At 33.3% G+C, this 21,505-nt stretch overlaps 1 protein-coding gene across 1 annotated transcript; it reads left to right on the plus strand.

Moving 5' to 3' along the window:
- Positions 1-8,631: 8,631 nt before the first annotated feature.
- Positions 8,632-9,397, plus strand: LOC133298706 (LOB domain-containing protein 29-like). The gene is made up of 2 exons (XM_061498035.1): positions 8,632-8,910; positions 9,020-9,397. The coding sequence occupies exons 1-2, from the start codon at positions 8,632-8,634 to the stop codon at positions 9,395-9,397; spliced, it is 657 nt and encodes a 218-aa protein (XP_061354019.1).
- Positions 9,398-21,505: the final 12,108 nt, after the last annotated feature.

Below are 21,505 nucleotides of genomic sequence, written 5' to 3' on the forward strand. Positions count from 1 at the left end.
AGTCTCGTGGTCTTTTTCTCTTTCTCCCTTATTTCGGGTTGTTTGTTTATCTCCATAATGAACTAATAAATTATCACTTAACTAAATTATACAACATGAATAAAAAGTTGTTTCCGGAATCACTTAATATTCAAATGAATGAGTTTTGTGGCGATCCCACTTTAGTTCATATGTGTTGGGTATGGCTCATACTTCACATGATGATGTTGGCCCTAATTGTCGGGGTCAGCAGAAAGGCAACTGGGGTCCCGCTCCCAGGTGAGCGGGCGGGGGTCCGGGGGGCAGCGCCCCCAGGCCCGTAGAGGCTAGGTAATGTTTAGGCCTCTGTTTCTATTGTAATTTTCTTAGCAGTTTGGGCTTGGGCCCATGAATAGCTGCTGTTAGGGTTTCTTGTAATCCTATTTATATTTGCCTTGTAAACCGAGAGACTTGTAACGAGTGGCGGTGAGGTGAATATAGTACAGACAAGCTGGACGTAGCCTATATTGGGTGAACCAAGGTAAATCATCGTGTCAATCTCTCTACTCTTATCTCTTTTTTTGTTTTCTCGATTCTGTGTGATTGTCGATTTCCAACAATTGGTATCAAGAGCTTTGGTTCTGCGACCAGGGTTCCTGTGACAGATTGGGGTTTCGCGATTTAGGGTTTTTTCTTGGCATAGATAAAACTGCGAAATTGATCTGGAGAGGATGTCGACTGGCCAATCACGGGTCGAGGTTGAAAAGTTCGGAGGAAAAGGGTTCGAGTTATGGAAGCTAAAGACGGAGGCTCTGCTCGTTGACAGGGACGTGTGGTACGTGACCGAAGATGATAAGCCGTCCGTACCAACAAAACCTGTCGGTGAAGAAACGTCAGGCGATGGCGAGTCGAAGGAGTTCAAGGCATGGACCAGAGACGATCGAAAGGCGCGAAGCCTGATCTGGTTATGCCTGGCTGATAACGTTCTGGTGAACGTAACTTCTGAGAAGACCGTGAAGGATCTCTGGACGAAGCTGGGAAGTCTCTATCAGAGCAAGTCACTCGTGAACAAGCTGTTCCTGCGAAGGAGGCTGTATAATCTGCAGATGAGCGAAGGTGATTCTTTCTCTGCTCATTTAAATGAATTTAATACTTATTGTGCACAACTTTCGTCTATAGACATTAACCTGGACGAGGAAGACAAAGCTTGCACCTTGTTGTGTTCACTGCCCAACTCTTGGGAGCACATCATTGTGTCAATTGGTACTAGTGTTAATAAACTGTCGTTTGAGACGGTTGTTGCTGCCTTATTGTATGAGGAGATGAGAAGGGTAGGTTCTGAAGGTACCAACAATGAGGCTCTGGTTGCTAGAGGGAGGAGTGATGACAAATCAAAGTCTGGTCACAGAGGAAGATCGAGGGGACGATCAAAGTCCCGTGATAAATCTGATAAATCTGATAAATCTGAAATGAGGTGCTGGAGGTGCAAAAAGGTTGGACATCTGAGAAAGAATTGCAGAAGTAAAAGTGTAGGTCCTGAGAAGCGGGACGATTCACAACCGTCTGCTTCGGGTACAAAGAAGGATGATGATGATAGTACAGGGGACCTGTACATGGCGTTTGACAGTCATAATGACTGTAATGATTGGATTATTGACACTGGAGCATCGTTTCATATGACACCTCATAGGGAGTGGTTCTGCACCTATGAATCGTATTCTGGCGGTACAGTTAGAATGGGAGATGACACGACTCATGCAATTGTGGGGCGTGGGAAGGTAAAGCTGAAGATGAGTGACGGGACAGTCAAGAATCTGCCGGGTGTGATGCATATTCTGGGGCTTACCAGAAATCTGATCTCTGTTGGTAGTATGGCAGATGCTGGTATTAATTTTAGCAGTGACAAGTATTCTTGCAAGCTGACTTGAGGAGCTTTGGTTATTGCAAGAGGAGAGCGTCATGGTAAATTGTGGAAACTGCTGGGTAGCACAGTATTCAGTGGTGAAAGCTATGTTTCAGAACAGGCGGAGGAGGACACTGCTATGTTATGGCATAGGAGGCTGGGGCATATTGGAGGAAAAGGTCTGGAGACTCTAACATCAAAGAAGTTGGTGGATGGAATTCCGAGCTGCTCTATGGGGTTTGGATTTTGTGAGCATTGCCTGCAAGGGAAGCAAAATCGGGTATCTTTTGATTCCATAGGAGGAAGAGCTGAGGGGGTTCTGGACTTGATACACAGCGACGTGTTTGGCCCCACACCTGTAGCATCACATGGAAAATCAAGGTATTATGTTTCTTTTACTGATGATTTTTCAAGATATGTGTGGTTATATTTCTTGCGCAGCAAGGATGAAGTGTTCGATAAATTCTGCGAGTTCAAGGTTTTGGTGGAAAATCAATTTGATCAAAAAATCAAGGTGCTGAGAACTGACAATGGAGGGGAGTTCTGTTCAACAAAATTTGACCAGTTTTGTGCGAGCAATGGGATTGTAAGACAGAAGACTACGCCCTACTCACCTCAACAGAATGGGGTGGCAGAGAGGTTGAATCGATCTCTCATGGAGAAAGCACGGAGTATGCTGAGCGGTGCAGGCTTGGCAACTGAGTTTTGAGCAGAGGCAGTGGCTACTGCTTGTTATCTGAAGAACAGATCTCCTACATCAGCTTTGAAGGAGAAGACTCCGTATGAAGCACTGTTTAAAAAAAGGCCAGACGTATCTCATATCAGAGTGTTTGGCTGTGAAGCTTATATCCACGTACCCAAGGAGAAAAGAAACAAGCTTGACAGTAAATCTGAAAAGTGTATCTTTATTGGGTACAAGGATGGCGTCAAAGGTTATAAGTTGTGGAATCCGGATACTAGAAGTGTAACTTACAGCAGATACGTTGTATTCAGAGAATCTAAGTTGAATCAGATTTTTCCTGAAGCTCCTGAAAAGTCACAGACGGTGGAGTTGGATGTGGGTTTGAAAGAGGATACAATAAACTCACAGATTGAATTGGAAAATTTGAATTCTGAAGCTGCTGAATATAATGAGGTAGAGGATGAATTTTCTGAAACTGAGGCTGAGGTTGAAGCACTAGTGCTGAGGAGATCCACGAGGGAAAGAAGACCATCTGAGAGGTATACACCTGAAAATTATATCCTGTGTGCTAGTGATGATGTTTGTGCATTTAGTATTACAGGTGATGATCCGAGCACTGTAAAACATGCGAGGAGCTCGGAGGATGCCAAACAGTGGGAGGAAGCTATGAAAGAAGAGATGAAGTCTCTGATGAAAAACCAAACTTGGAGTTTGGTGAATCTACCTGCAGACCGAAAAGCAATTGGTTGCAAGTGGGTGTTCAAGAAGAAGGTTGGTGCCAATGGGGAGATTGAACGCTACAAGGCTCGATTGGTTGCAAAGGGATATTCACAGACAGAAGGGGTTGATTATGGTGAGGTATTTTCACCTGTTGCAAAGTTAAATTCCATAAGACTGGTTTTGTCTGTAGCAGCTGCATATGACCTAGAGGTGGAGCAGCTGGATGTGAAGACAGCTTTTCTTCATGGTGATTTGGAGGAGGTTATTTTCATGAAGCAACCAGAGGGGTTCATTGCAAGAGGCAAAGAGGAGCTAGTCTGCAAGCTGAATAAATCTCTGTATGGCCTGAAGCAGTCCCCAAGGATGTGGTACATGAAGTTCGACACTTATGTGCTGAAGCTTGGCTTTGACCGTTGTGATGCTGATCACTGTGTTTATGTGAAAAGGTTAGAAGGTGACTTTGTTATTCTAACTTTGTATGTTGACGACATGTTACTCGTTGGAAACAGTTTGAAAATGATCAACACTGTTAAAGGACTGCTAGCAAAGCAGTTTGAAATGAAAGATCTAGGCGCTGCAAATGTGATCTTGGGTATGCAGATTAAGAGGGAGCGTGACAAACGAAGATTATGGTTAAGTCAGCAGAAGTACATAGAAGATGTTCTGAAGAAATTCAAGATGACTGACTGCAAGCCTGTGTTGACCCCCATGTCTACTGGTTCTAAGTTATCGGCTGACCAGTGTCCCAAGACTGAAGAGGAAAAAGAAGAGATGGCGTCAGTTCCTTATGCTAGTGCAGTAGGGAGTCTAATGTATGCCATGATTTGTACTCGACCTGATATTGCTCAAGCAGTGGGAGTATTGAGCAGGTATATGTCCAAGCCAGGAAATGAGCATTGGACGGCTGTGAAGCGTGTGTTCCGCTATCTTCGTGGTACGTCTGACCTTGGGTTATGCTATGAAGGCGTGAAGGGCTCAAGGGGACAGACATTGTTAGAGCTGAGATGCTTTGTGGATGCTGATTGGGGAGGTGACATTGATAGTAGAAGATCTACAAGTGGATATGTTGTTTCTTCATTTGGCGGAGCTATCGGTTGGATGAGTAAGAGGCAGAGCACTGTTGCTTTATCTTCTACAGAGGCTGAGTACATGGCCTTGACACATGCTGTTAAGGAAGCTATTTGGTTACGGAGGTTGTGCAAAGAGCTTGGCTTTGCACAAGGAGAGATGATCGTTGGGTGTGACAGTCAGAGCGCCATTTTCTTGGCTAAGAACCCAGGTTTCCATGCGAGGACCAAGCATATCGGCATACAGTACCACTTCATCAGAGAGAAGATTGAAGACAAGGTTGTATTGCTGGAGAAGGTTGACACAAAGGTCAACAATGCTGATTTTCTGACCAAGGCAGTGACTTCGGAGAAGTTTGAATGGTGTACAGATGCTTTGGGATTGAAGAAACATGTGAAGCATTCACCAAGTGGGAGAATGTTGGGTATGGCTCATACTTCACATGATGATGTTGGCCCTAATTGTCGGGGTCAGCAGAAAGGCAACTGGGGCCCATGAATAGCTGCTGTTAGGGTTTCTTGTAATCCTATTTATATTTGCCTTGTAAACCGAGAGACTTGTAACGAGTGGCGGTGAGGTGAATATAGTACAGACAAACTGGACGTAGCCTATATTGGGTGAACCAGGGTAAATCATCGTGTCAATCTCTCTACTCTTATCTCTTTTTCTGTTTTCTCGATTCTGTGTGATTGTCGATTTCCAACAATATGTGACCTGGAGCAGATGAAGAAGCAGAAAAATCTGTTGGAAAGTGCTGTGTTGAGTCAATCATTTTGAATTCATGTGTCTTCAAATGGGAAGACCACAAAATCCTGAGCAAACACAATGTTATGATAAAGATGCGCATTGCAAAATCGAATAAGAAAAAGGTTAGGTATAAAATATGAAATGAAAATATACATACATAATAACATTTAGAAGTACATAGCTAGACAATACATATGGTCCTTAATTTTATTTAAACAAGCTTGTTCAAACTTTATACAAATGTCTCATGTTTAGACAAATGTATATATCACAATCCTCTTTCTTGTAATAGATAATTAGTTGAACCCCACCTTGATTGATGACGAATGGGGATAATTACAAATTAATTTAACAATATAAAACGGGGCATGTTGGTGTTCATATGCCTGCTGTCTCCAACACTCTTCACTCTTATGCCGTCATGCGTAAGTGGCAAGCAAGTATATGGATGACACAACTATTCGTCTTAATTTGAGGATGATAATGGCTTTCATTGAGGTATATGCAGGGTTAAAAGTTCTAGTTGGCGTGTATAGAACAATCAGTCTCTCAACTGCTTTCTTTTTTCATCAAGAGTTTTTAGTCAAAAAGAATATACTAGAACCATGAATTAGCTAATAGCTCCATTAATACTGGCATAAATTTTAAGTGTCGATTGTAATGATGATATATTCAAAGTCTAATATTTTATACTAAAGTGTCAATGATCAAGCAAGAGCACTTTGAGTGTAAAGTTTCAACAATTAATTTGGTTAATCTTTACTTTATATTGAAATTTATTTTGTTATAAAAAAGGCTTTGATAGATAACATGCATGTCAAATATTGTAAATGACTTTATAGAAAGCTTCAAAGATTATTTTATATTGAACATATTAGTAAAAAAGGGTACAATTTATTTGACCAACTCCCTTCTCACTAAAATAAATAATTACTATTATCATAGTTAGGATGGTATAATTAGTTAGCTTAGTGAGCTAAATAGTTACATATGCATATATAATTAATTATTCTAGCCAATTAATCAAATATAAGTTCTGTATTAACCTTGTATCATGTTCATTATATCTTTCACTAAATTTTAATTTTTTATTTCTCATTTCATCTCAATTATCTCTCAAGTGCCGTGTTTCTCCACAGATATCTCTGTTAATTTTATTTTAATTTTGTGGCTTCTTGTTAGAATGTCATTATTAGCTAGTATTGAATGTGGGGCCCATTGCACATTTGGGATGGGTCTACATGTAGGTGCCTATACCGGACACAAGAAAGTGATGGAAAGTTTTGAATGAGTATGTGCAGTATTTGATAATGATTATTTGTTAATTATACGGTATTGCTCGACAAACCATGACCTCCAAGGCTTAAACAATTTCAACTGTGGAAAGGGCAAACAAATCACATATCCTTACCCCTCCCTCTCTCTTAATTAGCTTCCATATGATCTAAACAAGTGTCACTATCCTTTGTTTCATTCATTTTTTGGAATCTGCTTTTTTTTTTTGTGTCTTCCTCTTTCTATTTTTTTTTGCCTGCTTTACATTTTGATTACCTGTACTTACAGGACAATTATTCCCATAACAAGAATCCACCAGGAAATGTTGATCATTAATTTGTCACATATTTAATTTCTAATCAATCTTATTAACAACCATAATAAGTGTCTGTTCATTGAAAACACCATTCCCCACTAATGTGTTAGAGAGCTCCTTGAAGAGGCAAAAGTGTCCCCAGATTATTGAACTTTTATAGTGTCGGCCAGGATAATTATTTGTTAATACTTTTATTGAACTCAAATGGCATATATAATCATAAAGCTTTAACCCTAATTCACTATGCTCTTTCTGCCAATACAAGTACCATAATAATTTGTGCCGCCAACAATAAACTAAGCCTAATTAGGTTAATAAGCAGTGTTTAAAACTTGGTCCGGTCATCGATTCCGTCGATGTATTGGGTTAATGGGTCAGTGATTCAATCGGTAGTTCACTGGTTCAATCAATTAAATTAAATTTAATTAAATTATATAATAAATGTATTAAAATATGTATAATGATAAGTAAGTGACTCTAGCGTAGTGGTAGGTGTTGCAACTTCCATCAACCCCGTATGGATTTGAGTTCTTGATGCTGCAAAATTTAAATTCATTTTACACAAACTTTGAGAAATCAATTCAAGTGTGAAACCCGATATCAGTTAATATCGGTTGAACCGCGGGTCATGACCGGTTCAATGAATTGATACTGGTTCAACTGCATGATCGATCCAATGGTCAGCTCGAACCGGTGAGACTATCGGATTACCGAAACCCAGATCAACCCAACCGATCCGATCCGAGTTTTAAAACATTATTAGTGAGGCAATGTGATAAATTATGGAATAGAACTGTAATGCGAGGGACACATCTAGACATAAGCCCAAGTTTTGATTTCAAGAAATATTTATAGACACGTTTTTATCTTTTTCCTTGAACAATATGGAGAGTTTGGGGGACCTTGTGTAATATATTCAACTTAATTATTTGTTGTTTTTTCTCGGGGTTGTCCTAGCTACAAAGTATGACTCAATTTTATTAATTGAATTGACCTTCAATATGTTATGATATATATTGGGGTCCCTTTTAGCTTAACTACATTTGTCATGCCCTTCCCAGTCGATGCTGTTGCATGACTTAACAATGAGAGGGAGCATTTAAGATTATGCTCATAAAAATAACTTCCTAAGAGTAGCAATTAAGATTGAATAACTTCGAAATCATATAATATATATAGGTTATTGTTGTTTAAAAGGATACTCCCCCACCACAGTATAGAATAGAGCACTCCTCATAATACAATCTTTTTGCTAATTAAACCAAACATATATATGATATATAAATGATTAAGAAGCGTGTTGAGGAAAAAATCTGTGTTGGGTAACAGTTGGGCATTCTTCATTAGCCGCATAATGGAAATAATTTCTTTTTTTCCAATTTTCAATCAAAAGTTTTTATAGAGAGAAATCAGCATCTACAGTAAATAACAAATGAGTTACTTACGGTAAAAGCTGTAAAAAATGAGTTCTTAACTAGTAAAAAAATTATTATTAAATAAGCCAGTTCTGTTTCCTTCCATTTCCATATTCTCTCGGTCAAGTATACAAGTAAAGCAGTCCAATAAATGTACTTGCGGCTATCACATATATATAAGGTACCAATACATATTATTAAGAAAAGAAAAGACAAGAGCAGATAGATTCAATCATCAAACAAAATGGGTTTGGTTAATGCTAGCTCTTTTGTCGTATAAGGATGTTGAATGGAATCTAATTTGTCTGACAAATAAAAATTTGGTAGAGGGGGATGATAGTGTTTTATCTGGGGAAAAATAATGAACACTGTAGGCCATTAAGGGGACCTAATGTAATTAAATATTCCTTATTCTAAGCCTCCCCTTGCTCCTTGCTGAGGTGTATATAAAGATGATGATAAATGATTATGAATTGCACAAAGCATAAGAGAGCCAGAAACAACCAAAATCCTAAAGACCACACAATTTAAACCCCAAAAGGCCAAGATGACTGGTTCTGGTTCTCCTTGTGGAGCCTGCAAATTCTTGAGAAGGAAATGTGTCAGAGGTTGTGTTTTTGCACCTTACTTTTGCCATGAACAGGGTGCTACCCATTTTTCTGCCATTCATAAGGTCTTTGGTGCAAGCAATGTCTCAAAGCTCCTTGCACACCTCCCTGTGAGTGACCGTTGTGAAGCTGCAGTCACAATCTCATATGAAGCTCAAGCTAGACTTCAGGATCCAATTTATGGCTGTGTTGCTCATATTTTTGCACTCCAACAACAGGTTTGTTACTCTCTCTCATGATGAGTTACAAGCAATCTTAGTTTGTAACTCAAAACCCTAGCTGATTTACTATTGTAGACTAATATATTCACTTTTTTTTTCTTTGTAGGTTGTAAATTTACAAGCACAACTAGCTTATCTCAGGGAACAAGCATCTCAGAGCTGTCTCAATGTCTCTGCAGCTGAAAACCCTAATGAGAAATACTTTGGAAAACCTACTACTTTACCCCAAGATCTTCAATGTTGGTTCCAGATGGAGAATTCCAACGTGGGTCCTCAATTTCTTCCTAATCTGTCCACTAATCCCTCAACAACTCAATATTATGGGAATACTACTCTGATGGATCCAAACCCTATTGGAAATTATGAAAATTCAGGAACCCTGGAAGAAAGTATCTCATTTTCTAGCTTTGAAGAGAGTTGTAACTCCATGTCCTATGACATGCAAGGGCAGTGGGCTTTTCATGAAGTGGATAACCTTCAGTAAGTGGCTTTTGGTTATAATAAATCAGCTTCATACGAGAGATCAGAGATCTGTGTGAAAGATTTGATGCAGACGACTTTATCAATTTTGAATTGCTGCTATATATTGTGAAGCATGCACTTCTGTGTTGCCATAAATAAGCTTAGGAAGCCTAGAAATGTTCATATATATAGTTGGAGTGGAAACCCACCCTAGTATTGTTTTGTTTAATCTAGTGTAATATTGGCACTTAGTAGAATAATAGTGTAATTCTTAGAGATTAAACTCTGGATTTGTATGAGCTTAATTGGGTTTGTTTATGGCACCTACTAAAGATCCTATATTTTGACCTAATAGATACAATCACCTAGATACTTTTCTGACATTTACTTTCCTTTCTTAAATAAAATAGGTTTGGATTGGCCAATATTTGGAATAGATTACTATGGGAGATGGTAAATCCCAAAGTAACTGATATATTAATTCAGAAACAAACCCTATACGGAGGAAAGTTATTACTCTTATTTCTCTGATCGAAATAAGTAATCCCTAGAATGGAGACAAAGGAACATACAAAGAGAGCACATTGCTCAGAGTAATTAATAGAAGTGAAGTATCTGCTTGGCACACACACACGCACTTCCCCAATGACTTTTCTGGGCAAGGCAATTTGGTTGAAATATGATAATACATGTTGATTTCTTCATTTCCCTCATTTCACCTTTGTTTTCAGCAACTGGATAAGCTTGTGTAATTATATATTGATTTTACATTATAAAATTACAAGCTTTTGCTATAGTTCCTTGATTTTGGAGATAAGATCTTGAAGAAATATAATACCATTTTCTCAGCTGTTTGGTTAATTTGTGTGAAAACCAACTTTCTATTTTACACCTTACTAATTGAAATTTCCCTTTTCCAATATGTTTCTTGATTGGCCAATATGCATTGTTTGTATAGATTTTTAAATTTCCAAGACACTCCGAATGAAAATAATTTGAACCTCGTGTCATAGTTAGGTATCATTTCTCAATTTCAATCCAGTTTTCAGGTAGACAAAGCTGGTTATTCTTTCCACATTAAGTTAGAATTCAAAACTTAAGCCTGATAATTAGTCTGGGCTCTGTAAAACTACAACATTTATGGGGTGCTTCTAGTTGTAATAGTGGAAGGAAAGGGGTTGGCTTAAAATACTTATAAGTGATCCTTCCGTGGCACTAACGGAGGATCAGAGCAACCTATCTATTCCTAAATTCTTTAGTGGAAAAAAAGGATATGTGAAAAATAGTTGACAGTAATATATATATATATGAGAAAATTATTTCTCCAATAACTTGAGATAAGTTTATCTTCCGCTACCCCAAAATTACGTCGTTTTGTTTATTTATTTCCTTATATTAATTGATTCACCTTTAATGGTTATGATTCTCTTTTTTCCTCTCTTCCTTCATTACTATTGATTCATCTTTGTACGGTTATGATTTAGTAGCCGGAGATAAAATATGTCCGACAGCTTGAGAAATGATAAGCCCTATATATATATATATATATATATATATATATATATATATATATATATATATATATATATATATATATATATATAGTTCGGACTTTTTTCAAACACAGATATACAAGAAAAGGAAAAAGAAAGGATGCAATACTTGGCCAAAATGAAACACCTTGAACTTCATGCTGAATAAATGCCAAGAACTACAATTTGCAATCGTTAAAATGTTTATAAGAGTATTAGCGATTATATGAAATTTATGTGGAATGGATTTTTGTATTGTGTGTGCAGTGCATGTTAGGGAATAAAAGAAAAAAAAAAAAGTTGTCATATGGTATGTGTAATAATTTATGTTCATTCACTTGCTTACATATATATGATTGTTCCAATTATGTTAGGGTACCATGCAATTCCATCACGCTTGCATGTTTTATGTTTCTGCTGTCTTAATGGGCTAGTGCAGTGCATGTTTGACTATTATACAGAAATGCTTTCTTTGTTAATTATCATCATGGACCATCATAAGTTAGTATCTAACCATGTTTTTAAATACTTTAGATGCTTTTTCCATTGGATTGAGTTTCTACTTAATGGTGGTCCTTACTCTCTTAATATAGTTGTACTATAAATTGAAAGTTGTTCTCTTACCAACTTTATTTAGATATCGCGACTTGAATTCCAGTTAGAGTATTATAAAAGGGCCGACAGAAACAAAAATGTTGTATTAGGTTTTTTTTTCTTAAATTTATTCTTCCTCACTAAAGGGACAAGCAATAATTTTTTTTTTAGATTTTTACTTTTTTCTAAAAAAAACATTCTTATTATTATAAAAAATTTAAACATGTTTTTTTATTAAAAAATACAAACAAACAGACCCTTACATTATTATTGAGTATAAATGTGTCCAAACTATTATAATTTTTTATATCAATTGAAAAAATAGTTGTAAAAAATTACTGGTGGAGTATGGAAAGTTAAAAAAAAAAACATGAACGCAAATTAAGTATAATTTATCGTCTGTAAAATTTCTTTCTATTTTAAATTTAATTTAATATTAAATGTATCCCCCCCCCTCCTCATGAGAGGGAATGTGGGGGGGGGGGGGGGGTGATTTTAATTCATTAAAACTTGAACTACATAATAACAAGAAATTCATTTACTTTACATAACTCTCTACTCTATATCACTCTTCAAATCATTTCTTGTTATTGGTAAATTAATTTTGAATTTGATTTTAATTCAATATCAATATAAACATGTTCAAAAGGTTACGGTTGACATTGTTTATTATAAACTCTATATAATTGAATTCATAATTTCTATAGAGAAGCTTTATGTATATAGAAAAGGAGACAATATTAAGAAAAAATTAAAGGGTTAAAAGTTTTATGGGATAAGATCTTTTAACATCGGTGTTAAATTAAAAAAATTGACATAAAATTATAACCGTTAATTTCCGTCAATATACAATTATAATTTATTGGGAATGAAAATTAATTTATAAGTGTGATCCAATAAATTATAAGCATTAGATTTGCAAAAATCAACGGTTAGGATTTGATGTCAAACTTTTTAGTTTGAAACCAGTGTCAAATGATCCTGCCCCAAGTTATATATATATGAGGTAAGATCCTTGACACCGGTATCAAATTTGAAATTTGACACCTCATATGAGAGCCATTACATAAATAAAGATCAATGATATCTCATGCTCACAAATCAGAGTCATTGATCTTTTTCGATCTAATGGCTCTCAGATGAGGTGTCAAAGGATCCTACCTCTCTCTCTATATATATATATATAATTTTTAAATCGGTGTAAGAATAAGAAATCTTATACCAAATCTTGATAATTGATTTGCTTGCATCTAACGGCTCATATATGTAGTAAATCAGAATCGTTAAATATAGGATTAACGGCCATGATTAATAGTATAACTTATACCGATGTAAAATAATCATGACCATATATATATGTATGGATATAATAATAAAAATTAAACACATAATTTAATATAAACTACTCAAACTCTTGACTACTGTACGAATCCTAGTGACTTGAACGTTTTATATATAAACAATAAAGGAACAGCAAGGTACAAAGCAACTTATTGCCCTGGAATCCATTGTGCTTTCCCCTTTCTCCCCAGGAACTTTCTTAGCTAGTGTTTGGTTGGAGATTTATTTTGAGATTGATGGGGAAATGTCAGTGGATATTGAAAAATACCACGTTTGATTCAGGTTTTTTTAAAAAAATTCTAGGCAAATAGGATAGATGGAGAAATGACTTTTGTGTTGATTTTTGGATGAAATTCACTGTTACAGAATACCACTTGAGATGTGGTATTTTGAGATAACTGGGGAAGTGAAAAATAGGTGCGAAGTTTCTCCCGAACATAGATTTTGTAAATTTAAATAAATTTCCCTGGTAATATTTTGATCAACCAAACAACTTTTTTTACATTTTCCTACCAAACTCACTTTCCAACCATTTCCTTAGTAATTACATTTCCCTAGTATTCAAAAAATTTCTCCTCAACCAAACGTCCCCAAGTATGCATGTATCTGGGATGAATATGTTATTGACGCTTTGAGATACAGCTACAAGGGATTGTTTTGAAGAGAAAAATTTTGTTGTTTCAATTTTTTAACTCGTAATATAAAGCTACATGATCTTGTATATTCATTCCATTATATATATGGGTGTGCGTATCTACTAAAATCTTGACTGTGCCATTTCGGATCATTTATCTCATTTTATTTTTAAATTACTCAAGTTATTAAAATATAGAACATTTTAAGCATTTCAAATTTCTCTTAATTTTTCTCATAAAAAAATAACTATGAAAGCTAATAGAATATTACTCACAAAGGTCAAACACATTGATAAGCGTATAATGATATCAAGTAAGGATAAAGATTCAAGTTTTGGGGATAATACTTTGGAAAAAAACTACTTAATCGTATTGGTTGATATCTAAATAGATTATTCTTATGTTAAAAGGATGGGGAAATATATCTAACTCCACTTAAACTTTTATTGCTTAATATATAGGCCCAAACCCGTGATATTGTATTTATAATCATAATCATAATGGCTTGACATTAAAGACCTAATTTTAGCATTACAGGCCCAATTCTACTAGTGTTTGGTTACATACGACTTAAGCCTAATGGTTTGCTATTAAGAAAAAATAATTGTGCAAAGGCAAAGCCTAAAAAATGAAACACTGGAAATCATTATCAATACAATAACCGTACTGTTCTATCTCATTTTTCAAATTTCTATTTCTCATGTTACACGATACAATTTATCTCATATAATACATCAAAAAAATGAATAAGATTCACTTAATTTTTTTTCTTTTTCTTCTCCTTAATGGATTCCATTTACTTTTTATATATTGTATGAGAAAATTTATCATGATGCAATAGGAGAAACAATATTCCCTTTCTATATTTATGCGTTGCATCTTCTTTTCATAGGAAAATGAGAGGGTTGTACAATGTTGATTTCATATATGTCCACCTTACATCCTAAGTGTTTCTGTACTGACAACTTTTAGCAATAAAAGCCCAACAATATTATTTGGATCTCATTTTCATTACATCATTTCTACCTGTTAACCCACTTTCTATGTATCATTCTTTTCTTTTCTTTTCCTAAATAGAATTGGTAAAAAAAGAAAAAAGATGAAGGAGAGAAAATAAAGTGATGAATGGGGATGATTGAAATTTTGTGAGGCACATAAGGGAACAACTTCATTGTGTCGGTCCTCTTTAATTAATGTTTGACAATGTTTCAGTAAGCTTTCTCATATGATCAGAGGTAATTAATTAATTAATTACATGCTTCGGGTAGTTGTGTATCAAGCATTATTTTATAATAATTATATTTTAAGTAACTTAAAGTTGGTTTGGATCGACTTTTAAAAAAAAGAATTTTTTATGACTCGCTTTTTTTTAAAATTAAAACTATTTTATATTTGGATGAAATACATAAAATGTAATTTTAAATAAAAAAAATTTGAATGTTAAAATTAATAGACACTTTTATATATAAAATTACTAAAAAGGATATGTGAATCAAGGTTGTGGGGTAGAGTAGTTGGAGTGAAATTGCAATAAAATTGAAATTTCAAAAAACTATTTGACGCTTCTGTTTTTTTCAAGAGCAAGTAATTTGAGTCTTAAAAAGAATATTATTTTAATTTGTTTTAAATTATGCTTTTTTTAAAAGATTGTATCCAAATGCATTAAAAAAAATTAATAGAAAAAAACCATCCAAACGCACTATAAGAATTTGTCTAATGATAAATTTTTTAGGTAATTTAGAAGCGGTTATAGGTTGAACCCAATGTTATTATTGCATAAAAAAGATTAGACTAAATGATATGGTCATTTTAATTCACAATACAAGATTACAGATAGTTCAACGTTGAGAAACTTTTTTCATACTCCTGATTTTCCTTCCTCAAGAAGAACTTCTACCCGAAATTTATGAAAATGGGTCACTGAAACTCACAAAACGGCAGCATCAAATTCTCCCACAAATATTTAAGAATTTTCCTCAATCATCCCTTCTTTGAAAATGAATCTTCTATAGTTTTGAAATCTTAACCGTATATTATAGTGTAAAACATTAATAAAGAAACATATATATTTCAATAAGTGTTAATCTTTAAAATTAAAAACCGTACGTTATCTTTATCAAAAAATTTAAGAAAAAAATATTCTTATGTTATATGCGATAAATTTTTCTCCTACACACCCTTCGATAACTGTGCCACTTTTTTTTTTTTTCAGGTGGTGGAACCCACAAATTTATCATCTCTATGACATGAAATAACTTATCTCCTTTAACATGAGAATAATAAAACTCAAAATTTAAATAAAAACTTGCAGACTTGACATGCAAAACTTTCCTTTCTATAGACATGACAATTTTTAGTGAGAGAAACAAGAAAGACACTTTTTTTTAAGATAAAAAAATAATACTTTGGACATATTGAATTAGGATTTTAAAAGATTATTTTGATATAAAAAAATCTTATAGATTTTAAAAGATCATCTAGAATTGTAGCAACTTTAAAAAAAAAATTTACAATCAAGATTTTATAAGATTGACTTTTAAAGGATTTTAATAGAATTTATAAGATTTGAAATGATAATATAGATTTATAAGATTTTAAAAAAGGTTCGCTTTTTCTACAGTCAATGTAGATAACTTATCTACAGTGAGCCCAAAACGACGTTGTTTTGAGGCGGAAATCAAGATATTTTTGTAATTATAATTTATTTCAGGGTTATAATAGTCTTTTTTATTATAATTTTTTAATTTTTCAACCCAAAACGATGTCGTTTTGGGAGCGAATGTAGATAATTTATCTACATTCACTTTAGAAACATTAAAGCCTTTAAAAAATCATATGAATTTTTAACAAACATTCAAAGTAGGGGTGTTCATCAACCGATCCAAACCGATTCAAACCGCGGTGACCGAACCGAAAAACCGATAACCGAATAAACCAAAAACCGAAAAACTGAAAACCGATTAAAAACCGCAAATTTTAATTGGATTGGATCGGTTTTTGGATGGGTTGATGAAAACCGATCCAATCCAAACCGATTCAATATATTAATTTCTCTTTACCTACTTGGGTATTTCCCTAATCATAGCCTAAAAATTTCTAAACCCAAAAGCCATTAATCCATCAACTAAACCCAAGAAAAAATCTAGTCATATCTCATCAACAAAATTTTAAGTTTTTAGAGCTTCATATCTTATTGCCAAAATTTAAAAATTATATTATAGTTTACTAACACTTTTGTATTTCAAAAAATAATAATTACAAAGCCAATATATACAAAAGATGTTATTTGCATAATAATCATGAAATAAATTTAGGATTTTCAAAAAACCGAAAACCGATCCAATCCAAACCGAAAAAATTTGGATTGGATCGGATCGGATTTGAAAAAAAATCAAAACCGAATGGATGATTATATGATCAAACCGAAAAGATTTGATCAAATGATTTTTGCTTCCAAAACTGATCCAATCCAGACCGCGAACACCCCTAATTCAAAGGTGATTCTTAATAAAGATAATCAAATCAAAAATTTATATGCATAAAATTTATTAAAACTTTGGTATACTTTTGCATGCTATTAGTGTGATAGATCATGTTATTCACATTTAAAATTTTTTATTCATTTTCATCAATATTTTTTAAAAATATTTATTAAAAATTATTAAATAAAATTATTTATAGTAAACGCAAATGTATTTATCCCAATTTAATAGATCATAAAGTAAAAAGCTGACATACTGTGCAATGAGAGCATTATTCATCTACTCATTGTCTTGTCAAATATTAACTTGCATTCATTTTTTTTTTAAAACATAACTTGCATTCATTGTTTTTTTAAAACATAATTTGCATTCATATTGGTATGAGAATGCATAACATTATTGAGTTGATGCTCTTTTAGCTCAATAATAAAATAAAGTTATACAATAGCACCAACGATTTTAAAATCGTTTATTAAACAAATGAATATTAATTTTTGTCTCTCATTGTGTGCCTAATGTAGTGCATAAAAAATATTGAGAAATTTCTATTGACAATATAATGTTTATTAAATATGTTTATCGTCAACGTAGTACCAGTGCTACGATTATATCAAAATTAAAATATAACACATCATTAGAGACGACAAGTACAATTATAAATCATTAATTAATCATGAAGAAAAATAACATAACGAGAAATGCCAAATTCAGAGACAATATATGAGAATCTAAAAAGAACATATCTTAGCTTTGAGAAAAAATTAAGGTAGATCGTGAGACACTACAATAAAAAAATATCAAGAAATCACAAGATTAAATTGAGATTGTGAGAGAAATATGCTATTTATATTTTTCAATAAAAAATCTCACAAAATTCATACTAATAAAAAATTATTTAAAATAGTCAAATTTTTAAATACCATAAAATTATTTTTCTTTTATTTAAAATTCTAATTGATTACAACCAAATTTAGATAAACTCTAAAATAATTTTTTAAAATTTAAATAAAATATGATGTGACTTTTTTAAAAACTCAATCCAATGTACCCCTTACTTTGTTAATTGTGAAGACAAACTCCCGTGTCTAAGACACGTCAGTGACATCCAAATCAAATCAACATTTAAAGTTGCACGTGTGTCCCACTTTTAAAACTTAACGCAACAGCAATAATTTAATTGAATGAAGTCCTTTGGCTAATCCCGGGGATCAAATATATCTATATATACACGCGTAAGCAGAGATTCGCTCCAACACCAAATAATGTAACTCAGTTGGCTTATAAAAATTGAATATATATTTGATTATTCTTAGTATTATCTTTAGAGTTTAAAGTCTTAATTTTAAATTTATCTCAAATAAAATTATTTTCTGTGAAAAATACATGTAATTTAATCATTTAATTATATAAAACCTTAGATATTGCTTTACTTAATATTATAAGTGACAAGATTTTTTGACACCATATCAAATTAAAACTTTCAACAAGAATGGTTGATTTTCTCGAATTTGATGATGATAATTTATTAAGAACTAATAACTATTTAATAATCTAGTAAGAATTGATTAATGTATTATCACTATCAAATTAGCAGAAACCAATCACTAAATCACAATAATTTATTAGTTAAAATACTTTTAATAATATATTTATTGTATATCAAATATAAATTTTAATGTATTATTATACAATATTAAGCTATTTTTTCATTCGACAATTATAATAAATTAAATAAACATAAATTCTACCAAAATTGTTTATTTTTCAAAATCTCTAGTATTAAGATGTACAGCACAACCAAACGCTTTCACAATGATATGAATTATATTTTATTATTTGATTTATTTGCTTTGAAATATTAATTTTTTTAATCTAAAATAATTTGAATTAGATAAGATTTTTACTAAAAAAATTAATATATAAATTTATTTAAATATATAAATATATTTTTAAATTAATTAAAATATATTAAACACAAGTTTAAACAGAATCATCAAAATATATTAAATTATAAATTTAAATTTTAAAAATAATCATAAATCATGAATTATTACTAAATATATAAAATTCATAAATATTAATTTTTTAGCATAAATTTTATTATTTTAAATTTAGATTTTATAATTGAAAGTTAAATAAAATTTATAAAAATTAATGAGTGTGGCGAGAAGAATAATAACATTCATTTAAATTAAAAAGAAATTTCGTAAGATGGGTCTACGCCTACGGAACTACACGCCACGCCACTCTGAATTCCTTCTAATCTTCTCCACCCCCCTCTCCCTTTTTGACTAATTGACTCTTGATTTTCTTTTTCTTTACTATGTAGCAACTCATCACATTAAGTTAAGGCCAATGCAATTTGTTCTCTTTGCTGAACGTGGGTTCCATTCCACTTTTTTGAGACAACTTTTGCTCTCACGTTCAGCTAATCATCATCAATTATCTCCAATTAAACTAATAGTCTTCCGGATACTTACTTTTTTCAGGTGGAAGTAATGGAGTTTTCTAATTTAATTAGAAAAGCTTGATCATGAATTAAGCCCGTTTGGATGGATCGAGTTAAAAAAAATTATGCATTATTTTTTTAAATAATTTTCTTTGTCAAAAGCCGGAGTTATTTAACTAATAAAAATTGGTATTTTAACTTTTTTCAAAAGTAAAAAATCTTGGCTTAAAAAGAATTATTTTCCCCCCTTGATTTTTATTCTCTCTTTTTTCTTCAAAATCTACATCTACACATAAAATAAAAACCACTTCTAATTTTGAAAAAAAAATCTTGGAAAAAAAACCCATCCAAATTAATCAGCTCTTAAGAATGTCGTATTAAATTTTGATTTCAGGTTTAGGGTCCTTAATCATTTTCTATTAAGTTTGATCCCTATTATATATATAATAAATATAAAATTAGAAGAATTATAACATAATTGGAGTTGGTATAGTGATAAGCCTTGCAAGCATCTAATCTCTTGTCCCGGGTTGATCCCCTTACACCAATAATCTTGTTGGGTTTTTCCTCCTTAATACTGCACAAGGTCCAATGTTGATGAGTGAGGCTCAAGAAACTTGGAGCTCAAGTAACTCAAGAACCCAAAAACCCTACTATTGATATTTTAGAATTTTCTCTCGACCCCTATATAATAAGCATGAGAGTGAATCCTCTAATGTGAAAAAATGGTCATGTGATCATATTATTTGATCACAACCACTCATTTAAAAATCATACATTTTTCTCTCTCTTATCACATCATCAATGAGTTCAATGAGTGGTTGTGATAAAATATCATGATTATTTTTTCACATGAGAGGATTCAAATCCATATTTAAGCATTAGTTGAGGGTTGGAGGAGAGGCTGGCTTGAGAGACGTTTGAGAGTACCTCTAAAGAGAAGCTTGAGTGTTAGACCTCCTTCACCATTGTAGGTGAGGTTTGAGTGTACCATCATTATTAGTAAAGTTTGATATCTTGTACCCATTATTTACATAGTGAAAGTTTGATTCTAGATTAGTGTCCGTAGGCTTTTACTTTTTCACATTACAGGTTTTTCCATTTTAAAATATGCTTGTGTTCATTTCTCTCTCTCCTCCATATTTTCAATTTATGCTGCGTGTGATTTAGGTCGACCTCTAATTGATTGTGCCGAGCACGATCTTTGACTTCCGCAAATGCTTCTTAGCCGAAATTGAGAGACCGAGTTCGTCTCAACAAATCTAACCCGGCTCAAGATCATTTCACTTATTTTTGATTCGGTTCAAGTGCAGCACCGATCTAGTATTCAGATCAGACTAGTTGGGGGATCTGGTTTTCAGGGAATGATCTCAAGTATGTTAATGTAGGGGTGTTCATAGTAATAATGGTAAGGACCAAAGCACTATAGAGGCTTCCCATGGTGTGCATAAAGAGGATGTGTGTATGGTAAAGATGACTCTGCAGAGGGGTAACAACATAGGTAGAGAGTAGAAGAGAGGATCTCCCTCCATGTGTGAGGGGGGTATTTAGAGAGGAGAGCCCTTTCCAGCATGGGGGATCCAACTGGTCAGTCCTATGAGCTGTCTCATCAAGCCATATCTTGTCCTGAGACAAGACATGTTGCACACTGTCAGTATACTGGGGCAGCAGTGCAGGAAAAGGGGAATGTCCCAGTGCTGAGTTTCTATGGCTTGCCATGAGTACTCTCTAAAGGTTCTATATGTGGGCTTTAAGATATTGGACCCAACTGGTAGGCCTAAGGGAGTATCCAGTATTATACATAATTTTCCATTAAATCAATTGTGGCATGAGGTTGTTTAATTTATTGTCCATATATAATTCCAGAAAAATATTTTTGTTGTTACTGCAGATAAGTTATCTGCATTTACTTCTAAAACGACGTCGTTTTGAGATTGAAATATTAAAAAATTATAATTATAAAGACTATAATAACCCTGAAATAAATTAAAATTATAAAAACACCATGATTTCTGCCCCAAAATGACATCGTATTGGGCTTACTGCAAATAACTTATCTGCAGTAACAGCAGAAAAAGCAAACCCATATAATTTTGT

This window comes from Gastrolobium bilobum, unplaced genomic scaffold, assembly GCF_033153095.1.
Source record: "Gastrolobium bilobum isolate Gb01-03AN ecotype WA unplaced genomic scaffold, APGP_CSIRO_Gbil_v1 utg64434, whole genome shotgun sequence".
In the NCBI taxonomy this organism is placed as follows: Eukaryota; Viridiplantae; Streptophyta; class Magnoliopsida; order Fabales; family Fabaceae; genus Gastrolobium; species Gastrolobium bilobum.

What these genes read in the sequence shown, in the direction of transcription:
- LOC133298706 (XM_061498035.1), top strand. Translation starts at nt 8,632, where the DNA reads ATGACTGGTTCTGGTTCTCCTTGTGGAGCCTGCAAATTCTTGAGAAGG. An exon ending in TTTTTGCACTCCAACAACAG is followed by an intron (nt 8,911 to 9,019) that starts GTTTGTTACTCT and finishes TTTTCTTTGTAG; the next exon opens with GTTGTAAATTTACAAGCACA.